Raw genomic sequence first — 20,170 nt, forward strand, 5'->3', positions numbered from 1 at the left:
TAGTTAATCCAGTTTTAAGTAATTTAGCACACTAAAATCACATGTGCTCTGATGGGTGTAATCACATCTTTCTTTTTGTTGGTGAAGTTGAGCTTTCCTGAAATACAGTAAAAGTTTGGATTCTTCTGTGAAGATTTTACTTCATTCTTAATCTGGCAACTTCACTGTCCACTTAAACAATGGTTGAAATAAAAATGCATTTGTAACAAAGTAATCAGAGCCATGTTGTGCCAATTTAGCAAGCTCAATGAACAGAACAAACAGAACACTGTACATACTGTGGAAGTTCTGTACCAAAATCAACAAAAACTAAAAAAAATACTTTCTTTTGACATCACTTTAACAAGGTAATGAACGTGTTTGGCCTCACTGTGTGTAGAAGCTCACTGCTATATAAAGACAGATTGCGTCTTAAACAGTCTGAACGCTCATCCATAATTGTGCACTATCGTTGGACTCTTGCAGTGCAATATCTTAACGTAAAGAATTCAAATATTGATGTAGAAATTGTAATGTTCAATTACAATGTTCAATTTAAATATTGCTAAAAAGTAAAAAAAACACAAAAATGGAGATAAATAATTTTAATTTGATAATGTCTATTCTGCACAAAAATCATAAATGATAAAAGTGCATTTATTGACGAGAAAAGACTAGTTTGGTGCATCCAGGAAAACCTTGAACACATAAAGCAGGTGTCAGATCTTCTTTAAAGAGTACAGTGGATTAGCAGTTTATTGAGGCTCTGTATAAAAGGAGAATGTCACGGTTCATAAGGTCATCTCTGCTGCAGTTAGATTAGATATCATAATTAGCACTCAAAGTTCTCCAACAGGTGTAATACCAGATAACAGAAGGACTGACTGGTCATTCAGTGACTGAGCACACAAGTGGACCCTATTCGCACATGTTTGGTAAGAGTTGAGAAATGATGTTTATGTAGTCAGACCTTTTAAAATTAGATCTAAATATGAATTTGGCTTAAGAGGGATCTGCTGGGTTTTGACCCTCAGCGTTAACTTACAACCTGAACCTGACTGAAGCCTGACCCACAACCGATAAACCTTTATCTCCTGATGGCTTCTGTTAAGTTACCTTATCACAAGCCTCTGCAGGACAGTGCTGATATATAAAGTTATAAGCATCTAAAACAATTTAAAATTTGACTTTACCCAATGTGTTCACCAATCTTTTTTTTGTTCTTAACAAAAAAAATATAAATAACTAAAAAAAAATGTTTTATATTCTAGTTTCTTCAAAATAGCCACCCTTTGCTCTGATTTCTGCTTTGCACACTCTTGGCATTCTCTCAATAAGCTTCCAAAAAAAAAAAAATTGATTGGTGAACACATTTGCTAAAGTCAAGTTTTACATATATATTCCAATTCCAATGGTTGTAAATTTGGATGAACTACACAACTTGATGCTTCTGCAGGTCTGGTGGTTGTGTATTAAAATTATGTATGCACGGGGGGAAAACTTCTTGCACACTGTATAGACAAAAGTATTAGGACACCTGCTTATTCGTGTTATTTCTCCTGATATTTATGGTATTAAATAAGAGTTTATGCTGATTTTGTTGGAGGAACTGTCTAGGAAACTCTGGTTAACTCCCCAATTCATCTCAAAAGTATTGGATAGAGCACAATCATTGTAGAAAAGAGAGTCCTCCTGCTCCACAGCTCAATGCTGGGGGGCTTTATTACCCCTCTAGGCTTCAGGTCTGGTGTCAATAGGGTCATGTTTGGGTTTGGGTCTGATCCAGAGAGTCATATTCTATTGGCAGTACTATTCTACAGAGCAGAGATTTGGATGTATAGTGTAGTACTGTGAGTTTTTTTATTGACAACAATAATGAAATTTATATTGGTGTATACACTGTTTTATTATATACCATCTATAAGACATTTTCCTTGTATTTAAGGAACCAGATGACAAGTTTATACAGGTGCTGGTCAACGAATTAGAATAATTTGAAATAGTGCAATCATGAAATTCTTTGAATGCATTTTTTGTGCAGAAAGCAAATCAGGTGTTCACCGCACCTGTCCTACTCATTAGACTAATCACAGAACTCGTTACCTGGAAAAAAATTTGCTCAGCTGAGCTTTCCAAAAGGCCCATTTAGGCCATTTAACTGTGACACTGTTGTTTTATTGAATTAGAATAATGGAGAAACCGTTTCATTGAATTAGAATAAATGCTCGAATTTTTGTTTTCTGTGAAGAGTGTTCACTGTGCAGTATAAAGTCAGGGTTGAGTAGAATTTCTAAGTTGTAAAATCAATCATGGGTAAGCAGCGCGACCTCTCAACCGGAATAGTGGCTCAAATTCAAGCCCTTCGCCAACAAGGCTTGACCCAAACTAAAATTGCTGAGCAGCTCGGCATCAGCCAGTCTTCCGTCTGCAAAGCTCTCAAGAAAAACTGCAGCAAGCGCACCAACTGTTCCGGCGTCCGAAAAACGTCTGCTCGCGACAACAAGCAGCTGAGAAAGATCTCAGTCAGCAACCGGTTCAAGTCCACTTCCGAGCTCACCGACTTGTGGAACAAGCAGACCGGCGCTGACGTCTCCAGATCAACCACTTACCGTCGTCTGCGCGAACTCGGCTTCAAATCTCGCGTTCCAGCAGTAAAACCGATGCTGAACAAGAAACAAATGGAGAAATGGCTGAAGTGGGCCAAAGAACACGGCGAGTGGACTGCTGAAGACTGGCAGAAAGTGGTCTTCAGTGACGAATCACGCTTCTGCATCTCCTTCGGTGACCAAGGTCCTCGTGTCTGGCGTCATGGTGGCGAAACCTACAACCACGAGTGCGTGAAAAGATCCGTCAAGTTTCCCCAGAGCGTTATGGTCTGGGGATGCATGTCCGCTCGAGGTGTAGGGAAACTCTGCTTCCTCAAGAAGACTGTCAATGCTGCCGTATATCAAGATGTTCTGGAAACGTTCCTGATTCCGACTGTTGAGGAACAGTTCGGCGAAGAAGACTTCATATTTCAACAGGATCTTGCACCGGCTCATGCGGCAAAGTCGACCAAAGATTGGTTCACTAAAAAACAGCTTGAAGTTTTGGCATGGCCGGCCAACTCGCCTGACCTCAATGTCATTGAAAACCTTTGGGCCATCGTCAAGCGGAACATTCGCGACAGAAAGCCTACTACGCTGGACCAACTGAAGCAGAACATCGCCACTGCCTGGGAAGCTGTGAGTGCGGAAACTTGCGACAAGCTGGTCAAATCGATGCCGCGGAGACTTCAGGCAGTCATACAAGCCAAGGGGGCAACCACAAAATACTGAGAAAGTGATGATTGTAATTATAATAAAAATTATTCTAATTCATTGAAACGGTTTTTCCATTATTCTAATTCAATAAAACAACAGTGTCACAGTTAAATGGCCTAAATGGGCCTTTTGGAAAGCTCAGCTGAGCAAATTTTTTCCAGGTAACGAGTTCTGTGATTAGTCTAACGAGTAGGACAGGTGCGGTGAACACCTGATTTGCTTTCTGCACAAAAAATGCATTCAAAGAATTTCATGATTGCACTATTTCAAATTATTCTAATTCGTTGACCAGCACCTGTAATTTAAATGATTGTGTGTAAAAACCCTTAAATTTTTCAGACAAGAATCTGCTACAGTAAAAGAAACATTACTGCTTATTTTTTTGTTGTTTTTAAATGATTATCATCCCTAAAGCTGCTGTTAAACCTGAGTATCTTAACAGAGTACTGGCATCTACTGGGGAAAAGTTGATTCATCCCTAGTTACTGTATTTGTTGCATGTGGTTGCAGATGGCTCTGCTGAGTTGTTGCACGCATGGGCAGGCTCTTAAATGATGATAGATCTGATAAACATGATAGTTATTGAGCTCATAAATCTCTGATTAAATGATTGTCTCAGCATTTTTACTTGACATGAGCCAAAAAAGTGATTTTTATATCTTATAGCTGAAGCGATGGCTGAACTCAGCTGACTCTGGTGTTCAGAAGCTCCTGAGGATGTTTAATGGCTGGATGGGGGTTTTGTTGGTGAAGTGTTCTGATTTAGAAAAGAATGGGAGAACATTTCTCTTCCAAAACCCTAGCAGTTTGTCTCCTTACTTACCAGACATATACAGACTGTTAATAAGAGAAGAGGGGATGCTGCAGAGTGGTAAACATAGCCATGTCTTGGGCTGGGACAATATACCAGTATTACAATATATTGTATAATTGTTTTGATTGTATCATATTGTATTAATGTGTGATGTCAAATATCAATATTTTTTTCTAAAATATATAGGCACTGTAAATGCCCAAAAATGCCCCCCAACTCCTATCCACACACACACACTTTTTAACTTATTAAAGTTACTGCTTCATTATTCTATGTGGTGGATCTTCTACTCAAATGAATATGGTAAACCTGCAATGAAGAATAATAAGTATCGCAGAATCACAATATCATGATATCATGGTTGTAGGCAACACATTGTGATAATTACTATTCTAAAATGCCCTATTTTTTTATTTTGTCTGTTTTATCCCCAATTTACAAGACCAATAACCCAACCCACTTATTACTAGTGATGCCCCAACACCAGGAGGGTGAAGACTAGCACATGCCTCCTCCGATACATATGAAGTTAGCCACCGCCTTTTTTCACACTGCTGCTGATGCAGCATTGCTGAGTAAACACATCGACTCAGTTTTAATACATCAGCTCACAGACGCCTTGTACTGTGGACATCACCCTTTGGAGTGATGTGGGGAGAGAGCGCCATCTACCCAACCAAAGAGAGCACGGCCAATTGTGCTCTCTCGGGGCTCTGGTAGCCGATGGCAAGCTACATGAACAGGATTCAGGATTCGAACCAGCGATCTCCTGCTGGGATGCCCTATTTTAAATGAAGTGTAAATATGTCTCTTTCAACATTTGACAACATAAAATATTGTTTGCTGACTATGACCCATGTGTTAAACACAAGACCTGCGATTATCAGCCCATTTAAAAATCCCCAGGAACACTGCAGCTTAAAGTGCTGGTTTCTGATGTTTGCAAATCACTGCATTCTGTTTTATTTACGTATATTTATATTTTACCCACATTCCTTTTTGGGGTTCCTTAAATTGGGGTTGTAGGAATTGTATTGACTGTCAGTATTGTTACCAAAGTTCCAGAATCTAGATCCACTGGATCAGTTCAGGACACTCCTGACTGTAGTTATTAGAAAATCGTCCAGCACTAGTTAGGACTCTCACACTCTTGGTGTGCTGCAGTTGTACAGAGTCACTTACACGGAGTGTGGGTGATTGCTGGAGGCCAGAGATTTCCCTGAAGACTCTCTCTCTCACACACACACACACACACACACACACACAGCTTAGGACCTACTCAAAAGATGAGTGTGTGTGTGTGGTACTGAAAGCAGCATGTTTCCCTGACAACCAGACAGTTTGACTGAGCTGAAATGTATAAAAAGTCTCAGAGGCAGAGGAGCATCCCGACACTCATGAACACACACACACACAGTGTGAAAATATCAATGCCTGGCCCCCCAGACTAAAGGCACTGAGGCGCTACATATCTAGGCCTCATATAGAAGAGAACAGTTGAATTGACTTTACTCTTCCCACAACCCAATCTATTCAGACCAAAAGCATGCCATGTAACACGTAATTTCCTTGATTGCCACACTGGTCCAGACCCTAAGATTGTTTAGCAATTCTATTAAAACAAACAAACAAAACAAAAATTGATCTATAAGTTTGTAATATGTATATGATGTATTTTTTATATATTTTTTGTTGCATAATTAAGCTAAACCTAGTCTTTTCCTGTGGTTTTAAAGTCCAGTCCTGGTGACCCACTGCTCTGCTTGACAACTGGCCCCAAAACACCTGATCCAGCACATCAGCTAATTAGCAAGTTCTTCTTGACCTGGATCAGGTGTGCTAGGGGCGGAGCCTACCTGGCACTGTGCAGAGCACAACACGGACCACAGGACTGCAGTGGAAGACCCTTGCCCTGTGCCATATGGTCCACTAGATGTAGTTAGAGTAAATTTATGCAGGATATATAGAGTCCTTGGACGTGCTGTGAAATTAAACTCTGTACACAGTCACACATTGCTATTGCCATTTAAACACATTAATTTTTGGAACATCCTAAATTGTGTTTTTATGAAATGTAGAGATGACACATTAGAAACTGCTGAATCAGATATCAGACAGGAAGAGAACGCTCATGTGATGCGATGTTAACTTTGTGTTTCTTCCTCTTGGGCAGTGGAGTGTTTCAGTAGTTTGAGCATGACAGTCTTTTTGTAGATGTTCTTGTTCTTGAATTGAAACGGCTCAAGATTGGTATTTTTTAAAGCATGTAAATGCATATCACTTAAGCACTCCAGTAAATAAGGTCGTGTTGAGTTACCTGCCAGCAGTTGCTACCAAGTATCTTCATGGAAGATGCATGGACGGGTCAGTTCTGAGAAATGCAGGAACATAGAGTGGAACATAGCTGGTTTTCCTTTCAAACTCTGTATTTTTTGTGGAAGAACGATTTAGAAATGATATAATATGAATTTACAAGAAACTTTTAATATCAAAGTTAAAACAGATTCCTACAAAGAATTGTCAAATATGTCAAATACGTAATAAAATATTCAACCCTTTACACGGATTTGCCTAATTCAACAGAGGTCCAAGCGTTGGATGTAGAGGTCCGGAAGCTTCAGTCACTGGGTAAGACAGTCAGTGGTGGTCAGTGGGACCAGAGTTCAGTGCAGTTTACTGATTTTCCTGCTCTAGCAAACCTACTAAACTGGGCAATGAATGGTGAGTTGAATTAGATGTGCTTGAGCAGAAAAAACACAAAGCTATGATGAAATCCGGCCCTACACGACTGGAATTACCCACCTCTGGTTTAATCAGGATTCCTGGCTACAAATACACCATGAAAACAAAAGAACACCGCAGACAGTGCTGGGAAAAGCTTATTGAAAAGTGCATAAGTCAGGGGATGTCAAAAATAAAAAATCCAAATCACTGAACATCTCGTGGAGTTTAGCTATATCTATTAGAAATGTAAGAAATCTGCGTGGAGTAGTCTGTTCACACTAAATGCACACTAAATGATTACTCAAGAAGACAGCTGGTAATGAGGTAGGCCACCCAGATACCTATGACTTTTAAATTTAAAGGGCTGGATATTTTATATAGTCATCAGTTTAACACATACATTTATACATTTTCTTGTTTTGTCAGTTACTTTTTTTAAAAATCTGTTTTTAACACTGACACTTTGAAGAGTGTTTTTGTAAATGATTGATTGTAAAAAAAAAGATTCTGCTTAAAAAAAGTAATAAAAGGGGAAGATGTTCAGGGTAAACAACTATTTTTACTATGCTCTTTAAACAGGCAAAGAACCAACAAAATATGTACGTGGCTGTAGCAGTTCAGAGTTGATGTTGGACTGGCCATTTTAAAGGTTTAAGGGCTGAGTTGCCTGCTTTTGTTGTGAATTACTTAATATACTATACATATACTATATACTGAGCACCAGTCAAAACTATTAATTATTTAGTTAATTAATTAAATTTGTGTGGTTTAAGTAATTTGTTTACCATCATCCACTAAGTGCCACAGATGTTGTTTAAATGCCACAGCAGGCAACAGTTATGAGGTGATATAGTGCAGTAATCAAACATTTCCACTTAATTTTAGTGTAAATCGTAGTTAAATAAATGTCAGGTCTGAGACTCTAGAGTCTGTAGAGATTCTGTAGACACTGGTCGGAGACTCACTGAGCAAGAGTGTTTGGATTCAGACGAATCGGACTTGATCCATTTCCCCAATCTTGCATCTCAGCACTATTTCTCTTTGAAGTGCAGGATGAATCGAGTGTGTGTTCGTTTGTGCGTCCGTGCGTGTGTGTGTGTGTGTTCATGTCTGTGTGTTTCAGCTGCAGTGGACATCAATGGATCAGTGGAGAGGGGCTGCTTTTAAAGTGTCTGTCAGTGACAGAACAATTCACTCTGATTTAATCTCTTTTTCTTCCTTCCTCTTTGTGTCTTTCACTACACAGGTGAAACACAGGATCACAGGGCAGGTCATGGCCCTGAAGATGAACACTCTGGCCAGTAACAGGGCTAACATGTTGAAAGAAGTGCAGCTGATGAACCGACTCTGTCACCCAAACATCCTCAGGTCAGCTCACCACAAATCAGATCTATATATGCTGTGCTTTTGTTCTGTCTGTAGAACATTTTCCCATAAGTAATGTGGAACATCAGTAAACTTAAACTGGGCTGCAGTATTCGTTTGTTGGAATCTTTCTTCATGGTTTTCTTCATGCTGTCCTACCATGAACACCATTCTTGTTCTGTGTTTGTGTTATAGTAAACACTAAGGCTGTGTATTGCAAGAATGTGGTGATACAATTGTTATCACAATACAATATACAATAAACAGTGTTTATTTATATTGTTAAATTAATCAAAAGAATATTTTTACAAAAAATAGAAATATTTATAACAGAGACAGTAGAACCGTGCTGAATATTCTCCATTTCTGTGGACTGATTTACACCATATGTTCCTTTTTTAGCTTTGTGTGTGTCTATAACACATCTCAGGTCTTCTGAAAATTGATTCCAAAGAAATATCTCCACTTGTTTTCTGATTTGTCAATAAATTAGTTGAATTTATTAGTTTAAATGTATTACCTAAATAATCAATGATTAATGTTAATTAATTGAACCTAAGCAAAAAGGGAGGCTGACAACTGAGGGCTGAATCTCTTTTGCTGTACATCTGCACTCTTGGACACACTAGCCACTTTGAACATGTTTATTCAGTATTTTCATTATCTGCTGATATCTGCACAGATTGGAAGTTTTTATTCAACATTGCATTGTCTTTTTATCTGTTGGATGCTAATGCATGCTTTTACATATTTTCTATCTATTGTCTACAGTGATGTGTATATTTGTAGTTTATTCTGGTATTTATTTTTTGTATTAAGTGAGACTTTATCTGTAGCTCATGGGGTTATTTATAGTAAATATTTAATGTAAATGAAAATTATAGTTAAAATTATAATTTATATTTTTATCAAGCCTCTTTTCAATAAGTGTTGTATTGTGTAATTGTTATTGGCTGTTAAATATCTTTTGGGTCAGTAAAGTATCTGTCAATCTATCTACAATAAATGCTTACAATAAGTGTTTATCAATTGATTTTAATTAACAGAGAACATCAAACATGTAATCACTGTTGAGCACTTAGAGTGAGATAACTACTAATACATTGCTTATAAATAGTTTGAGGTTAACTTAATATGACATAAGCCCATTGTTATGCTCAGGTGTACTAATACCGTATTTGCTGAATGTATATCCTGGAGTTTATTTGTTATAATAAATGCATTAAACAACGTCTAAGTTGCATCTGTTACTGTTGTGCAGATGCACGCGTGCAGTTTGTCTAGTCTCTGTAGAGAATAATAAGGATAATGTTAGTAGAATACGAGCAGATAATGAACATCAAATGGCATTTACCTATTGGCACCATGCCTAAAATCAGGCATGGACTAGAGGGGTATAAAGATCCCCATGCATTGAGCTGTGGAGAAGTAAACTGTTGTCTTTGGCATAATGAATCCCTATTTACTGCTTTTGAGATGAGTGGGGTTTTTAGTTTATTATAGTTTAGTATAGTGACAGGTCTGAGTCTGACTGTCAGCCTAACTAAACAAGGTCTGCCAAACAAGGAGAGTCAGAAGGTAACATAGACATAAACAACCCTGAAACATTAGAATTGATCCACTCCATCCTCAACAAATTACATTCTATGCTGTGCTAAATTCAGCAAATAGGTTTATAACTGTTTCTTCTGGTATCCTAGTATACTGTTGAGTGTTTCTTTACCTGGCAGACACAGGATTACTGTTTATACTGGGATAGGCCCTGACAACCAGCTGCCTTAAGACAAAGTTTAGCTTACTTTGGCTACACAGACTCCCCGTGACTAGCTGTAGCTTATGATGTCGCAATGTGTGTTTAGTGTTTATGTGCGTTTACGCATCCTCATCCTCGCTGTGTCTGATTGGTCACTCCTGCAGTAGCATGTTGACTGTTTTGTTTTGCGTACATGCTCGAGCAATACTTGGGTTTTAGTATGAACATCTTTCTCTGTGTGTGTGTTTTTCCTCAGGTTTGTGGGAGTGTGTGTACACGAAGGACACCTCCATGCTCTCACAGAGGTACTTTTTAATCTTACCATACATTTAGAACAGTGTTTAAAGCAGATGCAGTAAGCTCTGCATTGTTTTATATGGAGGCAGAAAGTTGCCATGTTTGTCTGCAGTCAGTCAGTGTGTGTACATATGGGTTTTACATTACTGTACTTTGTGTATGTGTGTGTTTCTCATGCGTGTAGTACATTAATGGTGGTAATCTGGAGCAGCTGCTGGACAGTGATGTGCATCTGTCCTGGTCTGTGAGGATGGGCCTGGGTCTGGACATCGCCCGGGGACTTCAGTACCTCCATAGCAAAGGCATATTCCACAGAGACCTGACCTCAAAGGTACATGCACGCATACAATCTCAAAAAATATGCATGTCCTCCACAATAAAATCTTGTGAATTTGTGGGCTGCGGCCACTGCTAAAAAAAAACATCCTAATGTTAGAGGAAACACTGCAAAATGACTGCAGAAAAATAAACAAGTCATTGTTTAGTATAAAGTAATTATTTATAGCGTCTTCACTAATTCTGCTGAACACCAAAATTTCCTTTTTGTCATTTTCAGACAAATATTTTCCACATTTTTCGGTGCATTCCAAGACTGTACAGAATAAAGTGCAGAATATAGTTCAGTGATATATGTTAGCATTGCAATTCTTCCTCGCTTCACGTTAAAACAAAACCAGTTAATACATAATATTTTGTGTACTAATATTTCAAACATTCTATATTTACATTTATTATAAAGTATTCACCTTATAGTACTAAAACAGTATAGTAATACACAGTTGGGACATAGCCAAAAAACTGTGTAAAATACAGTCTATAAAATTGCGAACTGCATCTGTATTTATTTATTTATTTAGATTATTCACATGTTAATGTAAATGTATTTTTGTGTGTAGAATTGCTTGGTGCGCTGGGATAATGGAGCTTGCACTGCTGTTGTTGGGGACTTTGGACTGGCAGAAAAAATTCCAGATTACAGGTCAGTAAATTCTTCTCTAATCTCTGCATAGGTTGGGCAGAATGAACCAGTAAGGGAATGAACAGGATATTTAAGGGATTAGTTTTTCTGTTAGACTTTTAAGGAGTTGAGACAAATGGGGGATAAGTGGATGTGGAAGAAATTGGAAGAACTGCCATTTTTTCTATTACTTTCAATTGCTCTGTATGATGTAAATACTGTAAAAACATTAGTGTTGTCAGCACAGCGTGTTGTTGCTCGTGAATGGTTAAATGTAATGTTAGTTTACAGTCTTGACATTTCCTCACTGAAGCCTTATTCTGTATTCATTACAGCTTCCCCTTTAACACTACATCAGAAACGTGCGCACTCTCCTCAGCACACACACTCTTATATAACACTGTTGCTAAACTCAGGCAGCTGCTTGTGTGTGTGTGTGTGTGTCACTGGTGCTCCGTTTCCGTTCTGTGTTTGTGTACAACTTCCTAATGTTTCTGTAAGTGTGTGTTATGCTTGGGCCTGTGTGTGCATGCGTGGCAGTGCTAGAAAACTGCTAGAAACTGGACTGAATCGTTGCCTTGTGTTTTTTCCCCCCGTTATTGGTTCACAGGTGTTTGGCTATATACATAATTTAGGGTGTCTCATGTGACAGACATGCTGCTGTCGTGTGTGTGCGCACGTGTGTGTGTTAGGAGTTGGGAGAATGGAAGCCTTTTTGGAAAGCTTTCCTAATAAGGTCAAACTATTCCAGTGAGCTGCTGCTGACTGAGCCTCCACCAGCACTTCCCCAAATGGTGTTTACACTGCAAGCTTTGTTACATTTAACACACTTTATTTTCTCTCTCTCTTTCTCTCTCTCTCTTGCTCTCTCTCTCTCTCTGTCTCGTTCTTGCTTTTTATTTTAGTAACCTTCACTCTATATCTTATTTTATTTAGCTTGTAATGCTTCCCTTACTATTTCAGCATTCTTTCTGTATCTTGTGCTTTGCATCTCACTCTTTCTCTTGTTGTTGCTCTTTCTCCACATCTCACTCTTTTTGCATCTTGTTCCTTTTGTATCTCACTCTTTGTGCATCATTTTCTTTCTTATTCTTTCTTTACATCTCTTTCTGTGTGGATCACTCTGTCATACACAAGGTGGCTTTACTTTGAGTTACTTAACCATTACAACACTGACAATGATGCAGATTGTAATGACAGAAATAACAGTAATTAAATCAACGACGATAATGGCAAAAGAGGTGGCAATACCAGTAAATTAATGAGAATTAATACATTTGTGCAAATGTACTTTAATCAACTGAAAGTAAAATAAGAAGCATAATGAGCAGTTATATACATGTTGAGGTAGGTGTTAGTAATGCTCTCATCTCTCTCGAGTCATCTCTCTCTGAATCTCTCTTCCTCTTCTGTTCTCTTCCCCCTTCTTTCTTCCTCTTTTCCCACTTCCCCTTCTTTCTCGCACTTAATCACACAGCTTGATCTGTTTATATACAGTTTATTATTGCATCAGTCTGAAGCAAGCAGCTTTCAGTCCACTGTTTTTATCATTTACACTGTTTTTTTTGTTGTTGTTTTTTTTGTACTTTCCACACTTACACACTTACACTTACAATAGATTAGCGGCTTAAAGCAGCATCAGATCACAGTGTGAGTGTACAGGTGATGACTGAATAATGGGGTGTATGTTTTGTCTCTGTCTTTCTTTCTCTCAGTGACGGGTCACAGAAGCAGCCGTTGGCCATCGTGGGGTCCCCCTACTGGATGGCTCCAGAAGTGCTGAGAGGGGAGCTGTATGACGAAAAGGTGGGATGACTCAGTGTTTCCTACCTAATATCATCAGGAGATTGTTTTATTAGATACTGCAGTTCCTCTGAACACATCCTTATCACTCATATCTCTCACACTTCACCTCAAGTGTCAAATCTTCCTCTGCCTTGCCGTATTTTTGTAGATAGATTCTTATTTGAGTGTGTGTATATTTACAGGTGGACGTTTTTGCTTTCGGGATCATCCTCTGTGAGGTGATTGGTCGGATCCAGGCAGATCCAGACTTCCTACCGCGCACAGAGGTACACCAAATCTCCACTTGCTCTTGTAAAATCCAGAGATTTAGGTTTTAGTCCTATCTGGATCATGTGTTGTGTTGTGTTTTGTGACCAGGTTTTAAACAAATGCATTAGCTGTGTCTATTGCATGTCATTTACAGCCATGCTGAAAATATTTTAGCGTAAAGGGGTGGAGCTAAATTGCTATTAGCTAAATAAACAGATATTAGTGCACTATATCGACAAAAGTAGAGTTGGGGCCGATCCTATACATCAGTATCAGTTCCCACATTGGCGTAGTTTATGTGTGACATACTGCACGATCAATCAATTTACTGATCCAAATTCCAGTTCATAGGACCATAATCCCACCATAACTGATCCAGGTTCCAGTCCACATTGTATTATTAACCTGCAGCTGCTTCAGTCTCAGTGAGCAAATAATTAGCTGCTGCTTTTGACTTAAACTTTGTTTGTTTGGGTATATTTTATTGTAGAGCAAGACAACTGGTTACATATAATGTGAGTAAAGTCAGCGTGCCACAGGGGTAAGGTACAGCTCCGTTGTTCACTTTAGCCTGTTTTTATCAAGCACCTGTAAAGGTGTCTCTGATCCAGTGGTTCATTCCTTGTGGAAAAAGAAGTATACTTAAGTTATGTTATTTTGGAACCAATAATTTGTACTTAATTACTACTTATTTGTAATTAATATGATATAAATTTGCACTAAATTCATATTGAGTATACTAGTCGTATGTTATTTTCGCCACTATTTAATATAATTCAAGTATATTTGTGTGAGCTGTCCAACTGAACATTAAAAATTTGTTTAAAATATAGACTTAACATCACATTTAATTTTGAGGTGTGTATAAAAGAACTGGGGAAAACAAAAACAATATAACTCATTGCCACAGGTTTTTTTTTTTTAAGTTCTTTTACTGACACTAAAGTAACTAAAGTAAACTTTTTAGGTATAAATTTAACACATAAAAGTTCATTATCACAGTTTTAATTTGTCAACACAAAAGTATTGTTTTGTAGCAAATTTGACTGAAGTAGATTTTTATTGCAAAAATAACGACTCCTTTACTCATTTAGTAAAAGTATAGTTTTATAAAATAACACTAAGCATATATTTTTACTAAGTACATCACCAGTGTAAAATCAGCACAGCCAAATAAAGTATACTTTTTCAAAGTAGACTGAATTACAGATTAATAGGTAAAAATGTAAGTATAAGTAGAAAAAGTATACTTGAATTATTGTGCATATAGTTCAAGTACACTATTATAATGTTTATATATAGATTTTTAATGTTCAGTTGTACAGCTCACACAAATATACTTAAATTATATTTAATAGTTACAAATAACATACGATTAGTATACTTAATATGAATTTAGTGCAAATTTATATTGTTTTAATTACTAAATAAGTAGTAATTTAGTACAAAGAAGTATACTTCTTTTTCACAAGGGATGCCAGCCAGCCTGCAGCAGCTCCAGCCTCCAGCTATTAAATGGCATTTAGCTGTTGCTTTGAGTATAATGATGCTTTTTTTTTTTAGAGATATTGTAGTTTACTCTAAACTCTAAAGCTTGGAAATATGGCTTTAAACTGCCTTTTAATCAAGCACCTGCAGAGACTTCACATTAAGACACCAGAAATTTATCCTAGACAACAGACAGGCAGTAGATTAAGCTTGACTATACTTTATACCAGAAACACTCTAAACATCCAGCAGAAAACCCAAAATCTAACAGTAAACAAATATTTAGACAATGTATTCAACAAGAAATGACTATAAAAAAGCAGCGCTTAGTATTTCAATACTCAATTTCAGTTGATGATGGGTCGTCACTCTCTTTCAGCAAGATAATGACCCTAAACATGAGCCAAATCTACTTAAAAATGGTTCACAAGGCACAAAATCAAGCTTCTTTCATGGCCATCTCAGTCCCCAGACCTCAACCCAATAGAAAAGCTGTGGGGTGAGCTAAGGAGAAGGGTGCATAGGAGAAGACCCAGGACACTGGAAGGTTTTGAGGGGTTGTGCAGAGAGGAATAGTTGAAGATCACTCTTTCTGTTTTCTTCTATCTTGTGAAGACATATAGGAGAAGATTAAGTGCTGTCATGTTGGCAAAGGGAGCCTGTACAAATTAGTAACACCAGGGGTGCCAATAATTGTGGCACACATCATTTCATTTAAAATACTTATTTCTTAATGTGTGATATTTTTTCCACCAAATAAAGGCAGTTGGATTAAACCTTAGATTTTTTTTTCTTTTTTGTTTGCATTGTTGTCCTATATTATATAAAAAAATATATATATAAGTTATTAGAAGCCAAAGAACACTTTAAACCAGGGGTGGCAATAATTACAGAAGGCGCTGTATAAACTGCTGTTCATAGCATGTAATCCCAGCACATCAGTGACCCTGAACTTTTCAGATCTAATTTCAGTTTTGAGCTGTGCTGTGATGTAGTTGAAAGGTGAAGTCTTGCTCATATCTGAGAGGTCCGGTATTTCACACTGTCCTGTGTTATGTAATGAAGGAAGTTTGATAAAGCACTTTATTGGCTTTGTATCTGATTGGTTTCCACTGAATCCAGCAATAAGATGCCCTTAACCAATCACATTTGCCTAAATACACATGGTTTCAGAAGCCATGCACAGTTCCTGACCTGAGTGAACTCTGTGTGCGCACACACCTGCAAGTGTCCAATCTCAGAGTTAAAAAGGGGAAAAATAAAGTATGGTTTAGATTTATTGTGCCACCTCAAACCATCTGTGGTTGAGTGTGTTTGGATATGCAAACTCTCTCACTCTCTGACTGCATGCAAACATGCGCACAAACACACATACACACTGTTAAAGCAGCGAATCTGTTTAAAACAAAATGATGTTATTTAGGCTCATTATGTAGAATTTGCTAGTCAGATTAGGAGCCACCAAATGAGTCGGATTCCATACAACTACAATTAGGTGTGCCCTAGTGGACACCTGTGTTACTGCAGGCTTTTAATTGTGGACAATGGTGCCCCCTAGTGATGATTTACTAACTTTATGTTTACTGACAGAGTATACAGAGTTTCCAGGATATCTAGGCCAATTAACTGATTGTGTTATCCTCTCTGTAACCAAGAATCAACACATAACAGACTAAATCTTTATCTGTTTCTTTAATTATGCAGGATTTTGGTCTGGATGTTGATGCATTTCAGCACATGGTGAGAGACTGTCCCCCTGCATTCTTCAATCTCGCCGTCACCTGCTGTAGTGTAAGTCTGGAGCATGCCTTTTGAACCCACTGCCTCCTACATGAGACTTACAAGCGTTCTCTGTCCTTTTCAACACTTTGATATGAACACCCCTATAAGAAAGTAACATTTGACATCAGTGACATCACTTCATACTGTTTTGTATTCAAGGGTTCAGCAATTAGAAAGATTAATTTGAGCTAATATTTCTCATACTTTCTCCATACATAGATGTGATAAAGCATAAGCTGTCCACCCTGTCATGGTAACATATCACAGAATTATGCATGAATTAAGCTAGAAAATATGATTTCTGCGTAATCTGAATTATTATAGGTATGATTAGTCAAAATAATTAAATTTGTTTTAAAAGCTACAAGACACCAAAATGCACAATATTCTAATAATGATCCACGAAAAGCTCATTCATTTAACTGCAATCTCTTGCAATCTCTCTCTCTCCTTCTATCTCTTTCAGATGAGGGCCCAGTGTCGTCCCCCTTTCTCTCTGATAGTGGCCGAGCTGGAGGAAAGAATGAGTGCTGGACAGCAGACAGAGCAGGCAGTGCCTGTTAAAGGTATGTCACCCAAAAGTAGTTTTTCTTTTCTAATTTGATCACTTTCTCTAGGCACAAAAACTAAGAAAGCAAGAACAGAATGTCCTTTTCACCTGCAGACTGTGCTGTTTTGTGAGCACACCTTTTTCAGCATTAACCAGCCAAACATTTTTCTTTACATTTCTTTTGGTGCACCTTCTCTGCATCATCAGCTGCCAGTTTCACTTAAGGTTTAATGTTTCAACAGTGAGTGCTCAATATACAGCACTGGAAAAAACTAAGAGACCACTTCAGTTTCTAAATCAATTTCTTTGATTTTGCTATTTATAGGTTTATATTTATGTAAAATGAACAAATGATCATTTAGAGCATTTATTTGCAGAACATGAGAAATGGCTGAAATAACAGAAAAGATGCAGAGCTTTCAGACCTCAAAAATGCAAAGTAAACAAGTTTTTAATTATAAAGTTTTAAGAGTTCAGAAATCAAGATTTGGTGGAATAACCCTGGTTTTTAATCACAGTTTTCACACATCTTGGCATGTTCTCCTCCAGCAGTCTTACACACTGCTTTTGGATAATTTTATACCACTCGTGGTGCAAAAAATCAAGCAGTTCAGTTTGGTTTGATGGCTTGTGATCATCCATTTTCCTCTTGATTATATTCCAATTTGGTAAAATCAAAGAAACTCATCATTTTAAAGTGGTCTCTCTTTTTTTTTTTTTAGAGCTGTATGTTATACATATAATGTCCAGGTATGGGGCAAATAAAGATTTGATTTAGATGTAAAATATTACATTTTCAAATACTTTCAAATATTGTCAAATACTTGCCTGTTGCTTTTAAGAAAATTTAGGTAAATACTTTTTATTTGTTTGTTTTTTTAGCCAACCTTGTTAGTAAAAGACGTTATACAGTAAAATACATCTGTAATCTTGGGCTGCATGAATTCTATAAGCTAATACTAAATTTTCAGCCTCAAGTCTTTCACACTGAGCATAAATTGTTAAGCAGATATTTGAGTTTGTTCTTTTTTTTCCCTGAACATTTCCTTTCGATTGGTCATTGATTTAATATTGCCTATTTGTAATTTTAATTTAATTTGTAATATTTTTTTCTCTTTCTTTTGCTTCATAGAACCCGTTTCCCCTACCACGCAGTCACCAATCTATAGAAGGTTGTCTCTGCACTCCCCAGCAGATGGCCGTCTGTCCCGCAGTAAATCGGACATGCTCCCCCCTCACCCTGCCCAGGTCACCCCCACACGGGTCAACCCCTTCTCCCAGCGGCACGACCTGAACGGCGGACGCATCAAACTCTTCGACACTCCGAGCAAATCTGTCATCTCCCTCACCTTCACCTTGCCCCCGCCTCATGACCCCTGCAGCCCCTCCCGGTGCAGGAAGGCCCCGCTTCGGCTCCACAGGCGCTGCCAGTCGTTGCCCTGCACACCGGAGGACATCCAGTCGTTAAGAAGTAACAGTGAGAGTGATTCATATGAGCATAGTCTGAGTGGAAAGGGTCCAGAAGCTAACGATGAAACATCTAAAGCTCCCAATCTACCAGACATGGACAGCGACAGTGTGGTCAACCTTTACACTGAGATAGAACATGACAGTGTGTTCAACACGCCTAAAGATACAAAGAGTGGTGAGACACACATCCTGCTTTCTGTGGACAGCAGTGTTCCAAACGGTCCCAGTTCTCCTCATGAGCTTCAAAGACCAATAAACTGTGTGTCGGGACCAATGGAGGAGTCCGAGAACGACCAAGGCATTCATGTAAAAGACTCCATTCAGGAAGAACTGGAAGAGGAGGACCACAAGGAGAAGATTAAGAAGGGTAATGGCCTTCTAGCTGATGACTCCGGTCTTCCTTTAGACCTTGAGGTAATGTCCATAGACAGGCTCACTGAGGAGAGTGTGGAGGAGGGGATGGACTGCAGCAGCTCCTCCAGCACACCAGATGGCGCTCTCCCTGATTCACCAAAACCCTTCACAAATGGTTGGAGCCCTCCTGTATTGAATGGCCCCCCTTCTCTGCCCCCTTTACCTGACTTGGACAACAACAACAGCCCGGTGCAGCCCTCAGACCAGGCCGGAAATGGTTTTCGGGGCGCCGCCACCTCTCCCGTGACCCCTCCAGAGCAGGAGGATGTCGTGGCCTGCTCTGGCTGCTGCCTGGCGGGCTTCAGTTTTCCGTCCATATGTGCCCGTGGACCGCACAGGAACCCGTACAAGAACTTGAACGAAGACTCTGCTGCGAAGAGGCTGCTGTGCAGAGTCCAGCTACCTTCACCAGCTGAGCCTAGCCTCGCTCTCCCCAGCACACACACATAAAAGTGGACACTTGTATTATTTGTCATTTGTTGTAACTTCAAGAGGCACCTTACATACTCCTGCTGTTGCTTTATAATGCCGATGCGTTAATGTGATGGGCGGGGCTTATTTGGGCTGTTTAGTGATCTGACTCTGTTTGAAATGCCCCTCCCACTTTGGTTTAACTTGAATGTGCCCATTGGCCCTTGGGAATGGATGGACAGACAGACAGTCAGTCTGTTGAGCAAACGATGTCTTACTGAGGAGTGTTGTAAATATGATTACTCCTTTTTTTTTTTTTTCATACAACAGTTGAGCTGTTGATTTCGACCCTGAAGCAAGAAGGTGCTGTGCATTGATGTACTTATTATGACCGTGTGTGTGTGTACATGTGTTTTGTGTGTGTGTGTGTGTGTGTGTGTGTGTGTGTGTGTGTGTATGTATGTGTGCGTGTGTGTATGTGTGCATGGATGTGTGAAGAGAGAGAGTGATGCACTTGATGATGATGTTGAGTAATAACTTATTTTCCTTTCTGTTTGGTCTTTATTGCCTTGACTTTCTTTAATTGCACCTGAGATGCTGATTATTGTCATGGTTGTTATTTTGAACTTTGTAAAGAATGCAAAATTTTGAGGATGCGAAAATGTATTATTTTAGTAAATGAAAGTAAATGCCATTAAAATATGATTGGTATCAAACTCGCTCCACTAGAGAGAGCTGTTTGTCTGTCGGCCTGTCTTTATGTCTGTCTGTATCTCTCACACGCACTCAATCACACTCATTCTTTCTT

General features: G+C 38.6%; 1 protein-coding gene across 1 annotated transcript in view; it reads left to right on the forward strand.

The window, feature by feature from the left end:
- The window catches only part of tesk1b (testis associated actin remodelling kinase 1b), a 33,140-nt gene extending 13,048 nt beyond the window's left edge, over positions 1-20,092 (forward strand). The window contains exons 3-11 of the mRNA XM_007233791.4: positions 8,066-8,187; positions 10,194-10,242; positions 10,419-10,565; positions 11,131-11,213; positions 12,908-12,998; positions 13,181-13,264; positions 16,440-16,526; positions 16,984-17,083; positions 18,200-20,092. Of these exons, the coding sequence (XP_007233853.2) occupies positions 8,066-8,187; positions 10,194-10,242; positions 10,419-10,565; positions 11,131-11,213; positions 12,908-12,998; positions 13,181-13,264; positions 16,440-16,526; positions 16,984-17,083; positions 18,200-19,401 (1,965 nt within the window). The 3' untranslated portion in view covers positions 19,402-20,092. The remainder of the gene's footprint in view (positions 1-8,065; positions 8,188-10,193; positions 10,243-10,418; positions 10,566-11,130; positions 11,214-12,907; positions 12,999-13,180; positions 13,265-16,439; positions 16,527-16,983; positions 17,084-18,199) is intronic.
- The last annotated feature ends 78 nt before the right edge of the window (positions 20,093-20,170 follow it).

Source organism: Astyanax mexicanus, chromosome 8, assembly GCF_023375975.1.
Source record: "Astyanax mexicanus isolate ESR-SI-001 chromosome 8, AstMex3_surface, whole genome shotgun sequence".
NCBI classification, from domain to species: domain Eukaryota; kingdom Metazoa; phylum Chordata; class Actinopteri; order Characiformes; family Acestrorhamphidae; genus Astyanax; species Astyanax mexicanus.